This window comes from Lactuca saligna, chromosome 2 (genome assembly GCF_052625555.1).
Source record: "Lactuca saligna cultivar CGN05327 chromosome 2, ASM5262555v1, whole genome shotgun sequence".
Classification (NCBI taxonomy): domain Eukaryota; kingdom Viridiplantae; phylum Streptophyta; class Magnoliopsida; order Asterales; family Asteraceae; genus Lactuca; species Lactuca saligna.
Window position 1 is genome coordinate 87,515,996 of NC_136418.1, and position 23,149 is coordinate 87,539,144.

Sequence of the window (23,149 nt, forward strand, 5' to 3'; positions counted from 1 at the left end):
TTCATGTAAGAATTCAGAAAGAAGAAAAACGATGAACACTAGAGTAAATATAATCTTGGTTCAGCTCATATTATGCTCATGATTTTACAGAGTACAAAGAATATTCTGTAAAGTCTTAGTGAAAAGTTACTACTCACTTAGTACAGACCCCTATTTATAGGAGTACAAAAGCATAACAAAAATACTAAGGACTAGACATTAAGACTATTCATTATAATGCCTTAGTAAAAATAATATTAATTCTGAAGAATCTTCATACGAAGACTAAAGACCCTTCGTAACAACTAACACTTCGACATATTACAACATTTAAACTCTAACAATATCATAAGAGCAGAGGATTATATGATCACTTATCTAAAATGGCGCTTCATAGTTCATTAGAGCTTTCGAGAGCTACGATTTCCGGTTGGTTCCTGAAGTAATATAGGCAAATATAGTTATTAGACTTATCCAAGTGTAAGTCTGTTGGATAAGGTGTCTAAGTCCATAACTTATTTGGTATATACTTGACCCGACCCGGCATGGTCCATTTGGGTTGCACTTCACCCAAACTATTTATGGATAATTTTATGAGAATTGTATACTTACGATTTATTAATATATTATAAGTTATAATATATTAATATAAAGTCATGTTATTTAATTAGTTTTAATCTTGAATTAATTATGAATTAATTTAGTGATTAAAAGGAAGACTAATTAAATCATGGGCTATTATATTTATATGGTGTGGGCTAATACTCATTTGTTAATGGGCTAAGCTTATATGGAAGTCCATGGATGATCCATGGAGCTTTTAACCATGGATCCTTGGAAAGGAAAAGACATGGGTTATTAGGGTTTCACCCTAACCATGCACACTATATAAACAAGCTTATGTTGCATGAAATAGCACCCCTAGTGTGTGTGTGTGTAAGGTGTGGTTGATTTCTAAGAGTGTGTATACTCTCTCATAAAGTTTTCCAAGTTTGTGGTGATTTGTGATTTCCATTTGAGGCATTCACATTATTGGTGCTTGGCTCTCAAACTCCAAGGAATCAACACTCATCAAAAGGTATGTAATTCATCTAGTTCCTTATATGTTTAAAAGTTCCCCATGCCATGCTAGAGAAGTTATAAACCTTGGAAAACAAATTTTGCATGTATTTAGACAAACATAGATCCAAGGTTTATTAGGGTTGCATGTACACTTAGGAAGTGTTAGAATGCTCAAAACCCAACAGTGGTATCAGAGCCTAGGCTTGTTTTCTTGAATACTTGATGCGAATTGCTGAAAAATGTCAAAAAACTGCATTCTGCACAGCTAACTCGCCGAGTCCTTCATGGTACTCGCCGACTCCATGTGTATATTCAACCAACTCCCCGAGTCAGTTCATGCACTCGACGAGTTGGCAGGCCTGAGTGCAGATGTTCGAGTTTTGGTGCTGGAATTGGTCTAGAATCTTTACCTTAAACTGTTTTGAACTTATAGAACCTGTTTTTGATGTGGTAATGATGGTGGCAGACCAATTTCAAAGTTATAATCAAAGTTTCAAGTTTATATATGCTTATATGATTCTTAAAAGTTGTTGATTATGAATGTTCATGAACTTATGAGTTTTGGTAGATCATAGGAATTATGTGAAAATTGTTTGATAGTATAATTCTTGATCTTTATGACATTGAATGAACTCCATAACTTGTCCTCAAGTTATGAAATTCCAAAAGTTTTTTCTTTTAAATGTTTTATTAAGAAGTCATAAGTTACACTTTTGAAGAGTTTTTTCTAATAAATGTTTTTATGGACTCCATAACTTGTCCTCAACTTATGGATTTCCAAGAGACTCTTCATTAAAGGTTTTAAACACTTAATTAAAACTCATAAGTTATGAATATCCATAAGTTTTTGAATTGTTCAAAACTTTCCCTCAAGTTTTGGAATTTGTAAAGTCTCACACAAACTTTAATTCCAAACCCTTAGAGTTTAAAAGTTAAAATTCAACCCTTATACTGTTATAAGATTAATGGGTAATATTCATATATATGTATAATGTTAAGTCATTTTACCGTTAGTAGACCTCATTCACGAAGCCGGTCTATAAGGGGGTATAAGGTTGTTGCCTATAAAATGGCAGCTTAATGGGTGTCCAGTCTCACCCACCGCTTCCTTGATCGGTGGAGGGTCGTTAGCCGAACGGGTAGGACAATGACTTTAAATTCTCATTAAAAGTATAATGATTATTATAAAGTAACTAAATATTTTAATTCCAAATCTTAGTTACTTTAGGAAAAATGTGAACATGGTGCTAGCCCATGGAATTCACACTTTGTACCTTACCAAGTCGTTGGTGGAGCGTGTGTGGTTAACCAGCACACTAACTTGGACTAGTAAGGATCACGAAGGGTGACTTAATATTTTTCATAGATCAATGGAGCGTGTGTGGTTAACCGGCACATTGATTAGGTGATAACATTAAGGGTACCAAGTGAATTAGTATGGTTATTCACACCGTGTTTTGTGATCCTCGGCATCCCAGTCACAAAATTTGAGAGGGCACACTCGAGATTGAAACATGCCATTGAAAAGTTCAATGAATCTCAAAAGATCTAGGAGTTTCAAATCCAATTAAAACCTAATAAACTATTTCGTTTTTCATGGTGGAAATTGGTGAATCGTCATCCCTCTTCCAAGTTATAAAATATTGTGTTGGGTCCTAGCCTTAATATTTCATATTGGGTGTTATATTAAGGATTTTGAATCAACTAACTTGATTATCTCCCATTATAGATGTCTGGTTCAGACAACTATGATCTTCCCAAATCTCTTGGAACAAGTTTTCCTCTTAAAGATGATGTCCCTCAACATCATGCTTCACTTCCTCCGCCTCCTCTATTTATTCTCCCTAACCCACAAGTTTAAGGTCACTCAAAGCCCTATTGGCAAACATAGTCTATGTGTGCTCACATCTTGGAGATAAAGTCACATATTGACAAGCTGGGAGAGTTGGGTGTCAAAGTATTGTCAAAGTTGGATGTTCAATCACTTTCTTGGTAACATAGTGAGTCCCTTTGGGACTACTATGAGACAGACTATGACATGGCCCTTAGTGATCTTATCTATTTGCTTGGTGCTGCGGAATCAACAATGATTTGGAACACTAGTGAAACAAATTTTGTTAGAAGATCAACTTCCCAAACCTTAAATGGACATTGACAATGGTAGCATTGGATATCTAAAAAAGGATTTCTCTTCCCAATGGAAAGGGATCGGCCATAGTCAACTCGGTTGACCAAATGGTAAAGAGAAAGGCTAAGTATGAGATAGTCTCATGTGCCATTACCAAAGGGTCCATATGTTTTATTTCCAAAGAGAGGGACACTGATTGCAAAGCTGCCATATTTACCTGAAAGATCATAAGATTGATCAAGTCAAGAAGTTTGACTCTACTTCAGTTAAAGTCCACTGTTTAACTCTATTAAGTTCCTATTTGGAGATTCTTGTTACATAATGTGAATGGTTCACATGTTTATATTTTTAAGAATCAAAGAAAAGATAGGAAGCTTAAAGGAAGTATATGCTGATTCTGATTGCGAAGATGGGTTTCGATCGCATGGTTCGGTGATCAGAATTTTGAGTTGTTGCTTGAGAGTTATGATATATTACTTAGGAATAGATAACAACAAGGTTTTCATATGGATTGTAAGGGTAAGTTTTTCCGCAAAGTTTTTAAAATAAAAAAAGGTTTTAATTTTATTTATTTTAAAAATATCCTTACAATGGAATTTGTGAAAAATTGTTGCTTATATGTTTCCAGTAATAGCAATATTAGAAAGTGGATTTGATTCTTTCGTTTGTGGTAATGTCTAAATTTACCAAATGAGGAAAGGTTCTCATCACCCAAGTTTCAATTGGACCGAAACTTGGAATCATACAAGCTGTATTGTACGATGGATGAGAATTTTCATCTTGGGAAAATTAAGACTAATTCCTTATGTGAACAAGGATAGGACTAAAGGGATCGAGTACACATGCTTGTGCACTGGTCAAGTCCACCACAAAGATTGATAAGACTATTTGTCATGATTTGCTAAAGCTTAGTAAATATGGTTATACTTACAAGTTTAAGTATAATTCTGAAGCATTGAAAAGTTTTCAATATGTGACAGAACGAATGGGAGAGAATCAAATTAGGCAGAAAGATAAAAATTTCACAAATCTAAAAAGATGGGAGAGTACTTTAGTATCGTGTTTTATGATCATCCTAATGATTAAGATACCATATCACAAATTCATACTCTAAGGACATCTTATTGCATTGTTATGACTAAGAAGAGGGGTCATGAATTATTGGAATGGTTAAAATCAAAATGATGAATCATACTTCGTTCCAAAACAACTCTTAGAGTCATACTCCAAGATTATAACCTTGAGTGACATAAAGTAAGGTTTAAAACACTTGTCAAATGTAGTGTAAAATGTTTTCTACTCTTGTGCATTTGAAATTGGTAAATTGTGATGTCTTGGATAAGACAAAGACCAACTAAGACCAATTACGTGAAGTGTTTATCTTGATAAGAATCCGTACCAACTCTCGAATATTTGTTCTGTCAAGGAATGGTCCTTGACTAGGGAAACTTATATGTCAAGAGGACAGTGAGAGCCTTAAAGATCCTGAAAGAGTTTCAAGATATAATCAAGAGTAAAACCTGAGTTTTATCACTAGCACACGACTTAAGGTTTGCAACCTATTAAGTTGACATAATTCTTGTTTCTGTGTCTGTTCCTATTAAGTTGAGTATGCATGTGAGTTTTGTTAGTTCTAAACTGTGTGCATAACAACTTGGAAGCATTGGTGGGCCTTGTGCTACCAGGTGACAAGAAATTAAGATTTAACAAGTTCAATCCATGTAAGGCCGAATTTGTCACTAACCTTGTCTTGTGATTATGGTTTTGACAAATTCACATGGATAGGAACTCATACACCATAAAATCTAAGTGTCATAAGGTTTCTCTCCGATTCATGAGAATGATGGTGAGGAAATGCTTTCACTAAGTGGATTTTAAGTAGATAGCAATTGTGTTATTTGCATTTTCAAAAGTCGTTAGTGGAGCATGTGTAGTTAACCGACACACTAACATGGACTTGTGAGAAATGGAAAAGGCCTAAACAATTGAGACTATGATTACGACATCCCTTTTCATAGTTCTTGAAATTGCTTAGACACACATGTGAGCTATCTACGGAAGGGTGTATGAATCTAAGAAGTCCAACCGATTTCTAAATACATTTCAAAGCTAGTGGGAGCATAAGTGTTATGCTAATAATCATCATGTTAGTGGGAGCATGATAATTATGATTATTATTATTGCAATCTAGCAATGTTAATTATAGAAAAACAAAAGTTTCAATTCGTGAAGTTGCAGGGGTTGAAAAATTGTTGTGCTATAATTAAGGGAGAGGACATTATACTTCAATTCAATTCTAAAAGCTTAGATTGAGATTTTAATCATCTTTAGTCAAGGATATATATATATATATATATATATATATATATATGTATTTTATGTTGGAATGGTTCAACTTAAAGAAATTATATATATTGTTTTATCAAAATTCGATTATGATTACGGCATCCCTCTTCATAGTTAAATTTTGAAAACATGGCAAATAAAAATATTGTAGCAAAAGACTTGTCTAGTCTTTATGTGAGACATCATGAATCGTGTCCCATATTCTTCGGATATAGGATCGATTTCATGGGCTATAATATTCATCCTTTCTAAATTTTCCAAATGCGCAGGGCATTTAGAAGGGAAAAGTCTAGAACTGAATATGATTAGAGTGATTAAGAAATTGTCGAGGACAATCTGAGGTTTGCCAAAGATTGGTTGCTCAGGGACATTTGGAAGTATAGTGTTAATTTTGGCAGGACCATATTGACATTTTCTAAAAAGAGGCAACTCTTGTTCAGAAGTAATAGTCAAAATAGGACTATGAAAATGTCTCCATAGGTGGAAGTTATTCAATTTGTGTAAGATTAGAAAACCTTAATGCAAGAAGGAAGTTGAAAGCAATGTACTTTGAATATGAGTCTTCGTTTCCATAGAGTTGATCTTCTTTGGAATACTCTGTAATGACTAGTGACAAGGTTTTGGTGACTTTATGCATAATCATTACAAAAGGAACATTGCATATAAGTTAAAAATCTAACTGATTTCGGTAAATGGTGAAAATTAGGAATTGTTATATTTACAATAAGGATTTGGGATTGTGAAATGACCATCATTGGAATCATGTTCAATTGATCTATTTCACAAAAGTAAAGATCATAGACAAACATAGTGTGCATACTTGGAGTATGGCATAACTATTGTTTAGAAAAACAAAGTGTACACGCTAGGAGCATGGGACGACCGTTGTTTTTATTCAAGTATTAAGTTGATTATTTGAAACCTTATACAATGAATAATGTGTAATCAATATGGTGATAAATAAAAGGTGGTTCTATTTATATTCAAAAGGGTTATGAGACCATATTGGATTCGATTATTATTGTGTTTCACTTTGCATGTTTTGATTTCCAGAATAGCTAGGTTATTCTTTCGAATGACTAAGTTATTTAAACACTCCACAGTCGTTCATATGTTGGAAGTAGGTATGAATTAAGACTATCATGAATCGAGGTTGTATATGGCTAAATGTGTTTAGACATAGCAATGGTTGCTACAACATTCATGAGTGCTCATAAGTTATGAGTATTGGAATTAACCCACGCTCACTTGTATCACTTTATGGAATATATCTTGAGTGATCGTGAGACGGTAATATCATATAAGTCTTCAAACCTAGAGATATGAGTTGTTTCCTGTGAGTTGGTTGTGCATTGGTTGCACGAAAACGCATGAGTAACTTGATGTTTTAAAACGTGCCTTTGTGTACAATTCAACAAGTAGTAGAACAAGCATATGAGTTGAAGTTTATCTGTTCCTTCTAGAAATAGTAGCGATATCTGGGACCCTCGATGATTTTGTGTTGACCCATGTACCGAGCCCGGTCAGAACCTAATTGATGTGTTCAATTTAGTTCTTTGTCAAACAAATCGGAAATCGGGAAACAAACTGCTGGACAATATGTACGACGTTGTTCCATGTATTTGTCCGGCTAATATCATAAGAACAAAGGATTATATGATCACTTATCTAAAATGGCGCTTCATAGTTCAACAGATTTTTCGAGTGCTACGATTGTCGGTTGGTTCCTGAAGTAATATAGGCAAATATAGTTCTTAGACTTATCCAAGTGGGAGTTTGTTGGATAAGGTGTCTAAGTCCATAACTTATTTGGTATATACTTGACCCGACCCAGCATGGTCCATTTGGGTTACACTTCACCCGAACTATTTATGGATAATTTTATGAGAATTGTATACTTACGATTTATTAATATATTATAAGTTATAATATATTAATATAAAGTCATGTTATTTAATTAGTTTTAATCTTGTATTAATTATGAATTAAGTTAGTGATTAAAAGGAAGACTAATTAAATCATGGGCTATTATATTTATATGGTGTGGGCTAATACTCATTTGTTAATGGGCTAAGCTTATATGGAATTCCATGGATGATCCATGAAGCTTTTAACCCATGGATCCTTTGAAAGGAAAAGACATGGGTTATTAGGGTTTCACCCTAACCATGCACACTATATAAACAAGCTTATGTTGCATGAAATAGCACCCCTAGTGTGTGTGTGTGTGTAAGGTGTGGCCAATTTCTAAAAGTGTGTATACTATCTCATAAAGGTATGTAATTCATCTAGTTCCTTTTATGTTTAAAAGTTCCCCTTGCCATGCTAGATAAGTTATAAACCTTGGAAAACAAATTTTGCATGTATTTAGATAAACATAGATCCAAGGTTTATTAGGGTTGCATGTACACTTAGGAAGTGTTAGAATGCTCAAAACCCAACATTAAAGTCATTTATCTGGTTCATGATCTAATATATCATTTTGGTAGTTGATGGATTTTCCAGAAACCATCAAGAACTCATTGATGAGGCACGTGGCACCACCAGGGTTGCGAAATGTGTCAAGACCAAAGGAGATCCTTCCGGCCAAAGCAAGTCGACATGGCTCACCAAATTTTGAGCACGTGGGCGCAACATGCCCCTCTATAGGCACGGAGTGTCTTTTTGCAACCTATATATATATATATATATATATATATATATATATATATATATATATGGCTTGATTTCTTTCTCATTCTTACACGTTTTTTTCTCCAAATCTCTCTCAAACTTTTCCGGCACCCGAGACCTGACTTTAGGATTTTTTCAAGTATTAGTAGCGAAGCTCTGGAGCAATAGAAGGCCCGATAAGAAGAGCTTTTAGTGTCGAAGTTTTGCCTACGACTTCCTAAACTTTCACTAGAAAACCTGTAAGTTGCGTTATACTTACTACGCTTTAAGTGTAACTTATATTTATGTTTATAGATGTTATTATGAATATATAAATAAGATTTATCAGTAATTCTAGTCAAACTACTAATCAATCTATTTACAGGAGTGTTGTCTAGGCTAGATCCGTGAGGTGTTTTTAAAATGAATTTTCCAAATGGTACATCTTTATACCAAACATATCATACTCCAATATGATATTACATGGTCATTACTTATTTGATACAACTCGTTACTCACTGGGATTAGTGAATGATCCAAATTCCACTGAATTTCTATAGATATTAATAAGTTATAGTATTATAGGTTAATACTTGTTAGACACGTCACCCACCACTTGCATCGCTAGTTGGATAACTGATAGTCGTTTGAGTAATTATCCATGTGAGTTATCTTATTATACTATATGTTACAATATATATCCAAAGTATGTTAGGATGAAGATATGTTGTAGTATTATGTTAAGCAAGTAGACTAGATTAGTAAATTGTATGTTATTGTTAGACTGTTCGTCTGTATGTATATATAAGGAGTTGATGGTGGAACAGTAATAGGTCGTGAGTCTAAAGACTAGTTGTCACACCCTAAAACCGAGAACGGCGGAAACGTTCTGGGGTGGAGGACTTCATGTAGTGTATCACAACAATATAAATTAGTAAACAAGCAACAACATCATCCATTGCATTAATAGTATAATTTTAATTACAAGTGTGTTCTTTCATAGTATAAGACAACATAATGAATAATCAAAATAAAAGAGGAGTCTTGACTGCTCCGTCTTCACAAAACCTGGTCGTCGTATCTGTCTATTTGTGACCTGAGAATACAAGTTATTTTGAAAGCGAGTATCAACAATAAAGCTGGTGAATTCATAAGTATTAATGTGTCTTTGATTTGTAAAACTGTGAACTAAAAACTTGTAAACATTTGGAGAAAAGTTTGTATAAGTATGAAAAGGTTTGTAAGTAATTGTAAATGTTTGAAAACCCTAGAAAATCCCTATGATTCCTACTAGTATAAAAAGTAATCTTCTACCAAGACCTAACTGTTTTGAAAGTAGCCTTCTACCAAGACCCGATTGTACGAACATTATTATTATTATGTAATCTACCTTATCGATTATGTGAATATGACACATGGTAAAGATATTAATAATTTATTAACTGGAGTTTTATCCTTTTGTAATTGTCGTATAAGTACTATAGTATTTGTAATAGGTGACTACTTTTGTACTAATTTGCCTTAATTGAGGGTTAAGGCATAATGTGATGGCTAGATCCCATACTAAACGCTCCCCGTCAAGAGATTTTGGGAACCAAACGCGACCCCTGCATGATTGCAAGCCGTGAACATCCACATTACTATGATCATGTATACCCAATATAACTATCACAAAATATTAGTGATTCATTGGTATAGTTAGATCCTGAACTTGTTCCATGCTATAGCACCTTGTTGTGCCTATTTTGTTATCGTGTATTGTAAGCGTATTTATGTAAGCGTATTTATGTAAGCGTATCTATGTAAACGTATTCATGTAAGCGTATCTGTCACACCCCGAAAACTGAAGGCGGAAACATTTTCGGGGTGGACTCCACGTTGTGTATCAAATCCAATGTACATAGTAATCACAGTAAACAACCATTACATTACATATATATAAGAAAGTTTACATTTGTTTCAAAAGTAAATTGTACAAAAGTTATACATATATCATATGAACAAAAGTTGAGACGAGTCTTCTGAGCACTCCGTCTTCACCAAAAGATATCACCGGGTACCTGTCTAACGTGGACCTGAGAATACAAGCGGTTTGAAAATCAGCATAAAGCTGGTGAGTTCATAAGTGGTTTTGTTTGATGAAAATGTATCGGTTTCCTTTAGTTTTTCCGAAAAGGTTTGTTATCCAAGAAAATCCCATATTTTCTTATGTAAAGTTAGTTTAGTTGTCATTTGTTATCAATTCGATTATGTGATGTATTTTACCCCAGGAAAATCCCATATTTTCCTAAATGCAAGATTTAATAACACAGAGTATAGTTTAATACACAAAACTATATATTGAAAATCATGGGATCACTATCCCGAACGAGATATAAGATAGTTCGATACATATGAAAATACAGATTTAAGACCATGGGACTACCTTCCCGGACTAGACACAAGATAATTTGATATATATGAAAATATAGATTTGGAATCATGAGATTACTATTCCGGACAAGATATAGATTTAAATCATGGGATTATCATCCCGTAATTGATATAGATCGAAATCATGGGATTACTATCCCGAAATGGATATAGATTGAAAATCATGGGATCACTATCCCGGACAAGATGTAAGTATAAACCGTGGGATTACCATCCCGTAATAGTTACAGATCCAAAACCATGGGATTACTATCCTGAATTAGATATGAAATACCATAATATACACGGACTGTAGATAGAAAGTAGTTTTATAACCTTAGGACTAACATCCCGAATTAATTACAATATAGTTTAATATACTAAGAATATAAATTGAAAACCATGGGATCACTATCCCATACCAGACATAAGATTGTTTGATAAAACCATGGGATCACTATCCCGTACCAGATATAAGGTATATACATACTGAAAACCATGGGAATAACATCCCGTACCAAATACAAGTTCAATAGACTGAAAACCATGGGACCACTATCCCGAACTAGATACAAAATAGTTTGATAAAACCATGGGATCACTATCTCGAACGAAATATAGATTCTAAAACCCATGCTGTGAATAAACTTATATTAATACATGTTATGAGTCGGGTAACCATGCTAATACGACAATGAGACCTCCTTGACGCTTGTCAGATGTTGAATGATATCCAGAAATTTGTCACCCCAGGCATGCCCGCCTAACTGTAGCTAGCAGTTAAGGTGTGGGATTGTCAGTCCCGAATAGATCTATTCACAAATTCCTCGCTCTCCCTCCAGGAGACTCTGGTTACACTTCCGTGGAGGATTTACTGATCATCCATAAAGGGTAGTGACTATCTCACAAACTAGTACTAAACTATTCACAGGGTTCTCATATGGTATCAACATACAGAAGATTATGAAACTTAATATAGCGAATATAGATACATACAACGAAACTATCTGACAATACATTCAAATGATACGAAGATAAACTGAATCAGACATAGTTTATCTAATAACTTTATATAGATATCAGTACATGATAAAATGAACAGTAAAGAACCCCAAATTATTCCCATAATAATTTGATTAGTTTGGTTATTTCCTTAACTAAATCCATTTAGTTGTAATTGATAAATCATTCCTTATGCTCAACATAATACATAAGGAGTAAAAGTATTTATAAATTTTTCAGATATTATTTGAAACATATCAATGTTATGATTTGAAAACAGTTATAGTTTGCTTGTATTCCCCCCTGAAAACATTGAAAAACATGAAAAAAGGGCGTAGGGGTATGAACTCACCGGACGAGAAACGTGACGATTTTTGGATGCTAAACGTTGGTCCGGGGCTTGCAAACGCACGCGGTTCCTAAGTATAATGTAATGATACACATTTGTATCTAATTAGGACTTAGATTGATTATTTGATAAGGGCAACTACTTCTAGTCGCGAAAACACCCCACTACAAGTGTTTGGAGGGACCCGGGTGACGTTTAAGGACATGTATTGATGCTAGGGACTTGAGATTTGACTTTACTCCCCAAGAGTAAACTCCCTAATAATGTTTATGGCCTAAACACCCATTCCCCATGAGTTTACGGTCGTAAACTCATGGTGGGGTGGTTTATGGTGCAAATTGGACTTCAGACACTTAGGGAAATTTTTCTAGGTTTGGTTCAAAGTCTTGGAATGGATTTTTAACATCAAAATGACTTATTTATGGGAGTTTACGGCCTAGCATGGACTCCTGGCCATAAAATCCTAAATACCCATGAAAAATTGTGTTTTTGGATTCCAAACTAATCACATGCGATTCTAAAAATTCCCACAAGCCTAGAAATGAATTTTGGGCACCATTTGACACTCTTTTAGGAGTTTACGGCCATGGGACATGTTCTATGGCCGTAAACTCTCAAATGTGGGGTTTTGATGTGTTTAAGGTCCTTAAACTATTTTTGGTTGGTCCTATGATTTATTCCAAGGCTTTTGGTGGTGTTGGATGGCTTTCTAACACCTTGAAATTGATTTTACACCATGTTTTAAGGAGTTTACAGCCCAAGCACAAGCCTTGGCCGTAAACTCACATAAATCCCTCAAAAATTATGTTTAAAGTGTTCCAAGGCCAAAGCAATTATTCTAGAAGTCATATCCAGGTCTTGTTGAGGTTTTGGAAGGGTTTAAGGTCATGAAAACCCCTTATACATGAGTTTATGGCCCAAGCATGTGCCTTGGCCGTAAACTCCTTCAAATGTCTCAAAATCCATGTTTTAAATGTTATAAGTCCATTCCATGAAGCCATCTAGCCATATCTAAGGTCCAATTGTGTTTAGGAAGGGTTTTTGTGCTCCAAAACCCATATTATATGAGTTTACGGCCCAAGATGGTTCCATGGCCGTAAACTCATGAATGTGGTCCTAATACATGTGTTGAACTCGAATTTGAAGGCTAGGGAGGTTACATAACAAGCTAGGGAAAGTACCTCAAAGATTTGGAGCCTAAAATTGATGATTTGCACCCTTAAACTTGGATTTAGGAGAGAGTAGAGAGAGGAAGAAAAAGCTTTAAATGGGTGTTTAAACACGTTTATATAGGTCCTAAAACTTGGACACGGTGGAATTCTACCCGATACCGGCATTAAACGAGGCTTTTGGTCACACTCGATTAAGTTACCGTCACCCGGCGGGGACGTTTCTAAACTTTTTGAAATAAACACTTTTGGGTTAATTTCATGAATTCCAAAGGGGTTTGGACACTCATTAGCATTAATTAAACATATAAGTTTGATTAACTAAACCCAAAAATGACATCGGAACGTTTTGATATACGGCGAGTTATACGGGTAGAATGAGTTTTCGGTGATGAACAACTTCGGGTTGTTACAGTATCTATGTAAACGTATTCACGTAAGCGTATCTATGTAAGCGTATTTATGTAAACGTATTCATGTAACATGTAATGTATTAGTATAGACTCATGAATGAATTGACTCTTGTGTGATTCCTTGTACTTGGAATGGTAAGTAGTATCTCCTAACTATGCCTATTACAGTTACTCGTAATGTACGAGTATAACCGGAAGTATACCTTTGCTAACCAAAGGTACTGAACTGACTAATGGTACCTTTATACCTATATATGTATACATGATATATAACTAATATTTAGACAACATTCGGACGAGCAATCGATGCCCTAAGACCACATCCCAATGAGGAAAAGGAAATAAAGCGAACTAGTCGTCCTGAGTCCTTTAAAAATTATTTATATAAATATACATATCTAGGCATGCATTTTACAATATAAAAGCATAAAAGAAGTTTTGTAAAACCTTTGAAAAGTTTAATACTAAGAAACGATGACTTGATGTCAGTTTATAAAACGATTTGAATGTATATTGTTTGATAAGACAATTTAAGTATATAAGGAAAACCTTTGTTTGAAAACACATTTGTAACAGAGTTTGAAAGGAAACTTACAGTAGGTAAGACAGTTTGATAAAGAGTTTTAAACATGTAAAAACGTTTAAGAAAGTCATTTGAAGAAATCTGTTTGGTAAAATAGTTAACGTACAGTAAATCCATTTGCATGATAGTTATTAATCACATGTGATTGATATAATAACTAAACATGATTCAACTTGTATCCCCCCCCCATAAAGCATTTATAAACATTTAAAAACATTTAAAAGGTTAATTAAGGGGTATGAACTCACCTGCAGTGAGTGGTTTGTTCGGAAGTGTTGGACAAGGTGCTAGGTGTCAAGTGAGGACTTGAACACACACAATGGTCCTAGTTATCATATAATAAACATATATGTAATCTAAGTAGTCAATTAATAACTAATTAATCAAGTTAAGACACCCTAGGTCATGGAAACAATTTGATTCAAGTGCTATAGGTACCAAAGGGTTGCACCTAAGGGTTGTATGACATGACATTGGAGTTTATGGCCCATGAACCACCCCTTTATGGAGTTTACGACCCATAACCATTTCCCCATGAGTTTAGGGCCGTAAACTCATGGTACCAAGTTCCAAATTGTGTTTTGAGGTCTTACAAGTCATGAGTGGGCATCAAATGATAAAGTCGAAGCCTTAGGAAAGCATTAGGGGCATAATAAGACCACCTTGTGGAGTTTACGGCCAATTGACCATATTCTTATGTGTTCACGGTTGTAAACTCTCTTAGTAACATTTTTTGATTGTTGTTTAAGGTCTTAAACACTTCTAGGAAGGTTCAAGGTTGGCATCCAAGGCTTAGGAAGGGACAAAAGTCCATTTTACCACTTAAAAAGGGGTTTACGGCACAAGAACATCCTTGGCCGTAAACTCCTTTGTTCTTGTGTTATTTGATGATTTTTAAGTGTTATCAAGTTCATATTAAGCACACAAGAAGCTAGGGTAAGTGTACTTACAAGATAAAAGCTTGATTTGGTGTTTAAGGTCCAAGAACACTAGTGTGTGCTCTTGGTGTTTTGAAGATCTAAGTAAAACACAAAAATGAATGGATGAAATGATGTATAAACACTAGGTGTTATGTTATAACAACAAATCAAGTCGAGAAACACTTACATTTTCGGAGATCGGGTGAAAGACAGGATGATAGTTGAGAGAGAATAGGGAGTAAACTTGATGGTGGAAGTTGGAAATGGAGAGTTTGGGGAGTAAACTCCTATTTAAGCCAATGAGATTTCGGCCCTAAGGGGGTTCACGGTCCAAACTCACTTAGTTTGGTCGTGAACACTAATCCAAGGCGTTGATTGTTCAATTGTTACCCCAATGTCCTAGAATTTAATTCCTTTATACCCGTACGTTTCGAGAATAATTATTAAAAATACTCAAACGGACTTTTAAATTGGCTAACAATTATTAGAAGGGTAATTGACTTTTAATTGAAGTGATTGACTGAACTGGATGGAAAATTTCGGGTTGTCACTCTAGTGTTGATCATGGAATGATGATATGTCGTGAGTCCAGATACACACATTATTGGTAGGACGATGCAAGGTCTAAACCACTGTTTGTATGCATAGTATATGCATTGTGATATATGGTATCTTAGGGAACATACTAAGTATTGGCTTAAAGTTTTTGATTAACTGTTTTGCATATACTCTTCAGATAGTAGGAAGGGCAAGGTTTGATGGTACATGTGCATCGACATCATGTTTTAGTTTTCTACATGTTTATTTATACTATGATTTGAATAGTTAGAACTATTTTTTGACAACGATTGAACAAAATGGATTTTTATATTACCTTTGGAAATTATATTTTACAAAGTTGGACAAATACGCTTTTATGTCACGGTTTGGAACAAGTATTATTGTTACTCTACTTTGAAAAATATGAAAATTTTGTTATGAAAATTTAAACGTTACACATACATTGTTCCAAACTATTGTTTTATAATACAAATACTTTATGTTCTAAGCATAAATAATAATCTAAACTCCGAGAATGAAGTTCCAAATTGATTGTGCTCAACCGCTTACTCTACTATTGTGGTTGTTTTCGTTGATTAGATAGGTTGAACATGGATATGCTCTTGGGTTCATGAGTTATTGTTTTTATATCTGATTGCTTCCTTTGTGCCCTTTTGTGGCCAAAGATCCTCATAACTTAACAACAAACACTGAAAAAGAACGGAAACATGATGTGATTTTGTTTTCTGAAAGTTGACACTAAAACATCACAACACGTTAATAATGCCAACTAGCAACAAAAAGGAAAAAAACTAGAGGCAATACAAGATGAAACACCTTCTGAGATTAGGAGTTTGATAATTACATTTTATTCTAAACACAAACCGTATTTTAGAAGAGGTTTTGGAATGTTTTGCTGAAGAGAAAATATCTTGATGCTTTTGTTTCTTTTTATAAGATAATATAAAGTTTTAATATGTATGTAAGTCTTTATTTATTTTTTATTTTAATTTATTTTTATTTTTTAGTATAAGTAAAATAATATATTTCTTCTAGGACTGTAAACGAACAAAAACAAGAACAAGGGCTTATTTATGTTCGTTCGTTTAAATTAGCCGAACAAACGAACGAGGACGAATGGATAAATGAACGGGTTTTTTTGTTCATGTTCATTCGAATAACAAATTACTTTGCTCTGATCGTTCGTTTATGTTGTTGAACATGTTAAACGAACATAAACGAACAAAATAAACAAACACAATTGAACATATATGAAGATAAATGAACATATAATATAATAATATACTAATTTTTTAAATATAAATGGATATAAATAAACTTAAACGAATGTAAACGAACAACATAAACGAATATTTATGAATATAAATAAACGAACGAGACCATTATTCATGTTCGTTTGTTTAACTAAATAAACGAAAATTTTGTTTATGTTTAAACGTTCTATTCGTTTACAACCTTAATTTCTTCGTATATGGTTGATAACCTATTTTGAAGAACAATACATTCAAATCATTCAAATCAGTGTTCACACGACACGAGTCCACCCATAGTTAACTATATATTTTTAACAAAGTTAATATAAAAAGTTCCAAATTAAAAAAATAATTATCGGTGTCAAAAAATTTTCCAAAAATATTAATAATAGACCATGTAATTTTATCAATATAAAATCCCAAATCCACTAGTTGACACTTTACATCCATAAATCAACCACAAAATACGAGTCGGGTTAGGTTCCGGTCAAGTTTCTTTTACACCCCGCTCCCGAGTTCGACTTAAAGAGAGAAAAGAAAGGAAATGGAAGGAAATGAGAGGAAAGCAAGAGAGAATGATGCTCCTGAGTTTCATTAAAGGAAGGAAGTGGAAGGAAATGGAAGGAAAACTTTCCCTCCTACCTTTCCTCCCAATTTGGGAGGATTTGAAAAGAAAGAACAAAATGTTTAACTTTCCTTCAAATTCTCTACAACTCGGGAGCACAAATGACAATTTCTTTTTCCTTTGTTTTCTCTTCTTTTCTCCCCTTACTTTCTTTTCTCTTCTCTTCTTTTCTTTGCTATAACTTGGGAGCGGGGTGTTAAGCGAACTTCCACAGCAAGTTTGTTCCTGAAAAACATTTATACCGCCAAAAAGATTTCTGTAGCCCAAACACACCCTCTTTGTGGATTCCGATTTTGAATTCATACAGAAGGAAAAACGCACAATTGCTTGGCGTCTGTGAAAAATTACTCGACAAACACATATCAGCTCTTTGCGAAGATGCCGATAGAGATGCCGAAAGGGTTACCGTTCTCGGTGGACACATGGACGCCATGTTCAAATAGAAAGAGGCATCATTTTCTAACACACGCCCACAAAGATCACTCTCAAGGAATCTCCACTCACTCTTCTTTTCCAATTTACGCTACCCGTCTCACAAAATCCCTCACTCTCAACTATTATCCGCAGGTAATCATTCATCTGTATAATTTGTTTTATATGAAATGAAATCCAATTAAACCCTATGTTGCGCTGGTGTCCCCGATTTTGATTTGTATACGTTGTCATTTGCAGCTTAATGAGTCGTTATTTGTGGATATTGAGATTGGTCAGCCGATTGCTATTAATGATCCCGTTGAAACTTTTACGGTTACGGCCTTTGATGCGAATCATTGCCCTGGTAATTGATTTACATTTCAAAATTAGGATCTTTTTGTAAACTAAATATGAGGTTTTTGATTGATTTCCTTTCAAAACTATCGTCTCCATTGATATTAGGGCATTTCTATCCTAATCTTGTGCGGAGTAAATTCATGTCAAAATATATTCCACGATGTTTCTCTAAAAGAATTCTGTATACACGATACTTTAGACCTACAAATATTATCAAACTCCTTGTTTCTTTATATCAAGTTTTCAAGGATATAAATATTATATCGTTAACTATTTTGTGATTGTATCAACAAACTTGTCATTATCATTTGCATGCTCCAAATATGATATTGATTAAACTTACACATATACCCCTTTATCTGCAATGCTATTTTCAACTTTCAGGTGCAGTCATGTTCTTGTTTGAGGGCACATTTGGTAATATCCTTCACACAGGAGACTGCAGACTTACACCCGAGTGTTTACAAAGATTACCCGAGAAATATTTAGGCAAAACATCAAGAGAACCCAAGTGTCGACTTGATTATATTTTTTTAGACTGCACATTCGCGACATTTTCTTCAAAGATGCCTAGCAAACATGTTGCAATTCGCCAGGTAGACATCTTCTCCTTCTTAAGGGATCTATTAAGACACTAACCCTTTTTTGCAGAAACTATACATGAAGGTGAAAGTATTGACTTAATGGTTATAATCATGTTTCTATTAACGCAGGTTGTTGATTGCATATGGAAGCATCCGGATGCTCGAGTGGTGTACCTAACATGTGACCTTTTAGGTCAAGAAGACATACTTGAAAATATCTGCAAAACTTTCGGGTCAAAAATCTTTATAAACAAAGAAAACAACCCTGAATGTTTTCAATCTCTATCTCTAACCATACCCAACATCCTTTCACAAGACCCATCTTCAAGATTCCATCTTTTTGATGGATTTCCACGACTTTCTGAAAGAGTAGAAGCAAAAATAATTGAAGCCCGGGCTAATTTTCAACCCGACCCTCTTATAATCCGCCCTTCCGCCCAGTGGTATGTCTTCGAGGACGTGTCTTCTGAATCCGAAAAACAAAAAAACAGTCGATTTAAAGAAGCAATCAGGGATAGTTTTGGAATTTGGCATGTTTGTTATTCGATGCATTCATCTAGAGATGAACTCGAGTGGGCCCTACAATTACTTGCACCGAAACGGGTGGTTTCCACCACCCCTGAGTTTCGGGCCATCGAGCTTGGGTACGTGAGACGCCACTGTTCTTTTGACAATTTAGCCCCTGATGACCCTGTTTGGAAGCTTCTAGATATTGATCTTGAGACTCCATTGGTCAATGAAGACATACAAGAGGAAGTTACGATCAATAAGAAAGAAATGTTGACCGTTTCTTCTCTGGTCAAAGGGACGTGTTTGACATTGTTTGGAAGAGCGAGGGCTGGACTCGGGAATTCTACACTAAGTTATGAAGACTTGGTCAAACCCGAAATTTCGACTCAAAATGTGGATGAAGTGGGTTCGGATGGGGAAGTTCCGGAAGGTCAACATGATGGGTCAAAGTCAAACGGGCTAACGAAAGTAATCGGAAAACAGGCAACTGCTTGTTCATCAACGGGAATGTCAAATGGAGTTAATGAGAATATACGGAAGTTGTACAGAAGTATGCATATTCCGGTTCCTAAACCACTTCCTTCTTTAGTGGAAATATTGAATAATAGAAAACGAGCCAAAAGAAGTTTTATGTTGTAGAGTTTAATTGTTTTTGGTCTGCATTAGACCAGTTTGGACTGGACCAGACTTGGTCCGGTCCAGACAATAGAGTTTTGAACAAACTATAATTTGTCAAAACTAGACCGGTCTTCAACCTGGTCTTTATAGACCAGGTCGGACTTGGATTTGGACCGGTCTGGATTTTTTTTCCCCGATTAACATTGACCGACTGGTCATTGCATATACACTTTACATGAAAAGAAAGAATACTAGTAATTGCAAGCGTTATCTTAAATTTATGCTTCGGTCGATTAATATGGTAAGATACATTGTCAAATTACAAATTGTTTAGTAGAATCCACCTTGAATGAGATCTTGTTTTTTGAAGTGTTCGCCTTGATTCATATTCTTTCATAGTCGAGCTTGTCCGACTGCAAGAAAGAGTATGTTGATTTAAATTGTAGTGATGATTTGAGCGAATAAAGTTTGTTGCTATAAATGCACGTAACTTAAATTGAAACATGTTAACAATTTACCTTAATTAGCATATCCGTTGGAAGCCAAGCTGGTGCAGTCGGGACCCCAATCCATGCAATCTAAAACAAAAAGTAAAACATAGACGTTTAAGATGGTATAAAAAGTTATATACTTTTATAAAAAAGATTTATTATTTATTATATAATGGAATACAATACAATTGTTGAACTTACAAGTGCATACTCTCCTGTTTCAAAGATACGGATGTCCAAAACCTCCCCACGGTCTTCATAAATGTAGTCCAAGCCTTTATAATAAGGAGGATGTCCAACGGATAGATACTGAAATAAAACCAAAAAGTCATATTAGCTTAGTCTATAAAGTTTGCATTATCTTCGTATATATTATTTCCTTCCTAAATCCTACTATCAATCTTTCATCATATTAAAGTATCATAATTTCTTATGAAATGATAAGTTTAATCGTATTAATAATGATGAGAGGGACTTACATTGATACTATTTAGATACTTTTCCTTTTCTACTCTAACAATCTGGCCCTTTTTCACTGCCAACAAAACAGAAGTATTAATACATATTACCAATTATATGAAGAAAAGTAAAATTGGAGTTGGTTTGAATTACTGACTGGAATAAACAGGCTTCTTGGGGGCTTTTGGAGCGGCGGTGGCTGGAGGAGGCGGGTCGGCAGACTCGGGTGATTTCACAGCTTTAATGGATAAACGGAACCTGCCACCGCCGCCACCAGGCGGCAGTACTACTTTAGTGGTGGTTGATGTGGGTGGTGGGGGGTATAATTTTGTGTACTGAAATGATGAGAAGGATGAAGAGTATGCCGTTGCCATTTTTCTTGAATTTTCTGTTTCGGGACCCTTTCTTTTTATTTTGTTTATATATGTATATATAGATAAGAAAAGATTGGTCATCCATGTTCAAAATCATTCTTTTTGTTTTTTCTATTTTTCCCCAGAAGATTTGGAAAAGTGCATTTGGATCACAGATATTTATAATGTTTTCATCCAAGGTCTTAACTCTTAGTAGCTCGAATAAAATAAAAAAAAAGGTGAAGGAATGCCAAGGTATTGGGTATTTTGAATATTCAAATAACTTATTTTCATTAAATATCCTTGTTCAATGGTCTATGTTAGTTATCTTAATTAGAATCTAATGAAAATAATGCTATCGGTATAACTCTAAAAATATAAGTATGTAATTAAACATAAATGAAAATATATTGTTGCATATACATATATTATTTTCCTGAACTTAGGGTGTGTTTGGGTTATTTTCTTTATCACAAAATTGATTTTTAAGAAAAATGCTTATTAACGTATGATTTTTAGGAAAAATGCATTTTAAAAAGTGCTTGGATAAAAAAAAAAGCTGTTTTATTAGAAGTAAAATAGCTAAAAAGCTAGAATTTTCCAGCATTTTGAAAGCTTTACTTTTTTCCTATCCAAACAATTGTTTTAAAAAACGCTTTTTAAATACACATACATTTTTTTTAGCTTATTAGCTTTTTGAAAAGCTAAAAAGCTATTTTTAAAAGCTATCCCAAATGATCCAAACAACCACTTAAGAAATATATTAACACATTGAATATAATTATCAAAACTAATAACATGATCTATATAAATATAAATTTAGGATGTCACAGAGAAAATCAGAATTTTGAATATGTGGTTTTGATTGTTGTTTAGTATCTTGAAGTCTTATTTTCCATAATACCATCATGAGTTATAAATACATGCTTGCACCAAGTATCCTAAACATAAGAAGCATAAACTATCTAGAAGATAAATATAACCTAGATAATGATTATATAGCTTCCTTCACTCCTCTCAATTTGAGTTTGAAGGTGTTGATCGTGAACAACCAACTTGTATAGTGATAAAGATAAGCCTCTAATGCCAAATAGTTTTGTGAAAATGTTAGCAACTTGATCTTTGGTTTGGTATTCCGCTTCAATCGACTAATCGAGTATCCAGAGAAACCAAAATGCTTCTTTATTTTCCAAGAGACATGTGTACCTCCCAAAGTGATCAAATAACTTGTTTTTGTACACATGGTAAAGGGAACCTAAGCCAATCTGAGTCACAGAAAACATCACGTTTAGATCCCCATAAGATGGTAAAATATTCCATGTCCGGGGGTGGTTTTGAGGGAACAAAGAATTATGACAACAACATCTAAGTGTTATTATTTAAGTGATAAGACGAACTGACTGAATGTATTTTCAACAAGATTTATGTATGGTTGGGTGATTTGTAAGTATAGAAGCCGTCCAATGAGGCGATGTTATTTTCTAGCAGTAACTCATAAACGAGTGGTGAATTGCTCTCAATTACCAGTTGAGCATTTTGATCCATTGGAAATGAACTAGGCCGACATCCTTGAAGAACACTGATGTGTTATAAAACAACGGTTTACAATTTATATCCTATCTATTCAACTTAGCTAGAACAGAATAGGCAGTGTACCTAGTCGCGTAATAGTAAATTAGAGTAAGTATGAGTTGAACACAAGGAACGATATTCTAGTTAAGAAAACAATACTACTAATTAAACTAGAAGAAGCAAACTTTGATTTGGATGGGTTTTATCTAATTTTTCAACTTCAGTAAAACTTAATTAAGACAATCTACTAAAAACACTTTAACTAAAGCAAACAAATAAAAAACGAGTTTTAATCAAGAATTAAAAGATACTTCCGTTTAGCTTCGAGTCCCCCCTT

General features: G+C 34.3%; 2 protein-coding genes across 2 annotated transcripts; one reads left to right on the forward strand and one right to left on the reverse strand.

Moving 5' to 3' along the window:
• The first annotated feature begins 17,600 nt into the window (after window positions 1-17,600).
• Window positions 17,601-20,218, forward strand: LOC145031136 (DNA repair metallo-beta-lactamase family protein). Its single transcript, XM_078979642.1, has 4 exons — window positions 17,601-18,021; window positions 18,127-18,232; window positions 18,610-18,821; window positions 18,939-20,218. Exons 1-4 carry the CDS (start codon window positions 17,833-17,835, stop codon window positions 19,956-19,958), a joined length of 1,527 nt encoding a protein of 508 aa, XP_078835768.1. The 5' UTR covers window positions 17,601-17,832; the 3' UTR covers window positions 19,959-20,218.
• Window positions 20,193-21,293, reverse strand: NDHO (NAD(P)H:plastoquinone dehydrogenase complex subunit O). The gene is made up of 5 exons (XM_078979643.1): window positions 21,045-21,293; window positions 20,908-20,963; window positions 20,630-20,737; window positions 20,456-20,515; window positions 20,193-20,350 (listed from the first exon to the last, which is right to left on the reverse strand). Exons 1-5 carry the CDS (start codon window positions 21,259-21,261, stop codon window positions 20,321-20,323), a joined length of 471 nt encoding a protein of 156 aa, XP_078835769.1. The 5' UTR covers window positions 21,262-21,293; the 3' UTR covers window positions 20,193-20,320.
• Between the last annotated feature and the right edge of the window lie 1,856 nt (window positions 21,294-23,149).

What these genes read in the sequence shown, in the direction of transcription:
- LOC145031136 (XM_078979642.1), top strand. Translation starts at nt 17,833, where the DNA reads ATGCCGATAGAGATGCCGAAAGGGTTACCGTTCTCGGTGGACACATGG. An exon ending in CTCTCAACTATTATCCGCAG is followed by an intron (nt 18,022 to 18,126) that starts GTAATCATTCAT and finishes TGTCATTTGCAG; the next exon opens with CTTAATGAGTCGTTATTTGT. An exon ending in AACATGTTGCAATTCGCCAG is followed by an intron (nt 18,822 to 18,938) that starts GTAGACATCTTC and finishes CTATTAACGCAG; the next exon opens with GTTGTTGATTGCATATGGAA.
- NDHO (XM_078979643.1), bottom strand. Translation starts at nt 21,261, where the DNA reads ATGGCAACGGCATACTCTTCATCCTTCTCATCATTTCAGTACACAAAA. An exon ending in AGTATCTAAATAGTATCAAT is followed by an intron (nt 20,738 to 20,907) that starts GTAAGTCCCTCT and finishes GTTTTATTTCAG; the next exon opens with TATCTATCCGTTGGACATCC. An exon ending in AAACAGGAGAGTATGCACTT is followed by an intron (nt 20,516 to 20,629) that starts GTAAGTTCAACA and finishes TTTTTGTTTTAG; the next exon opens with ATTGCATGGATTGGGGTCCC.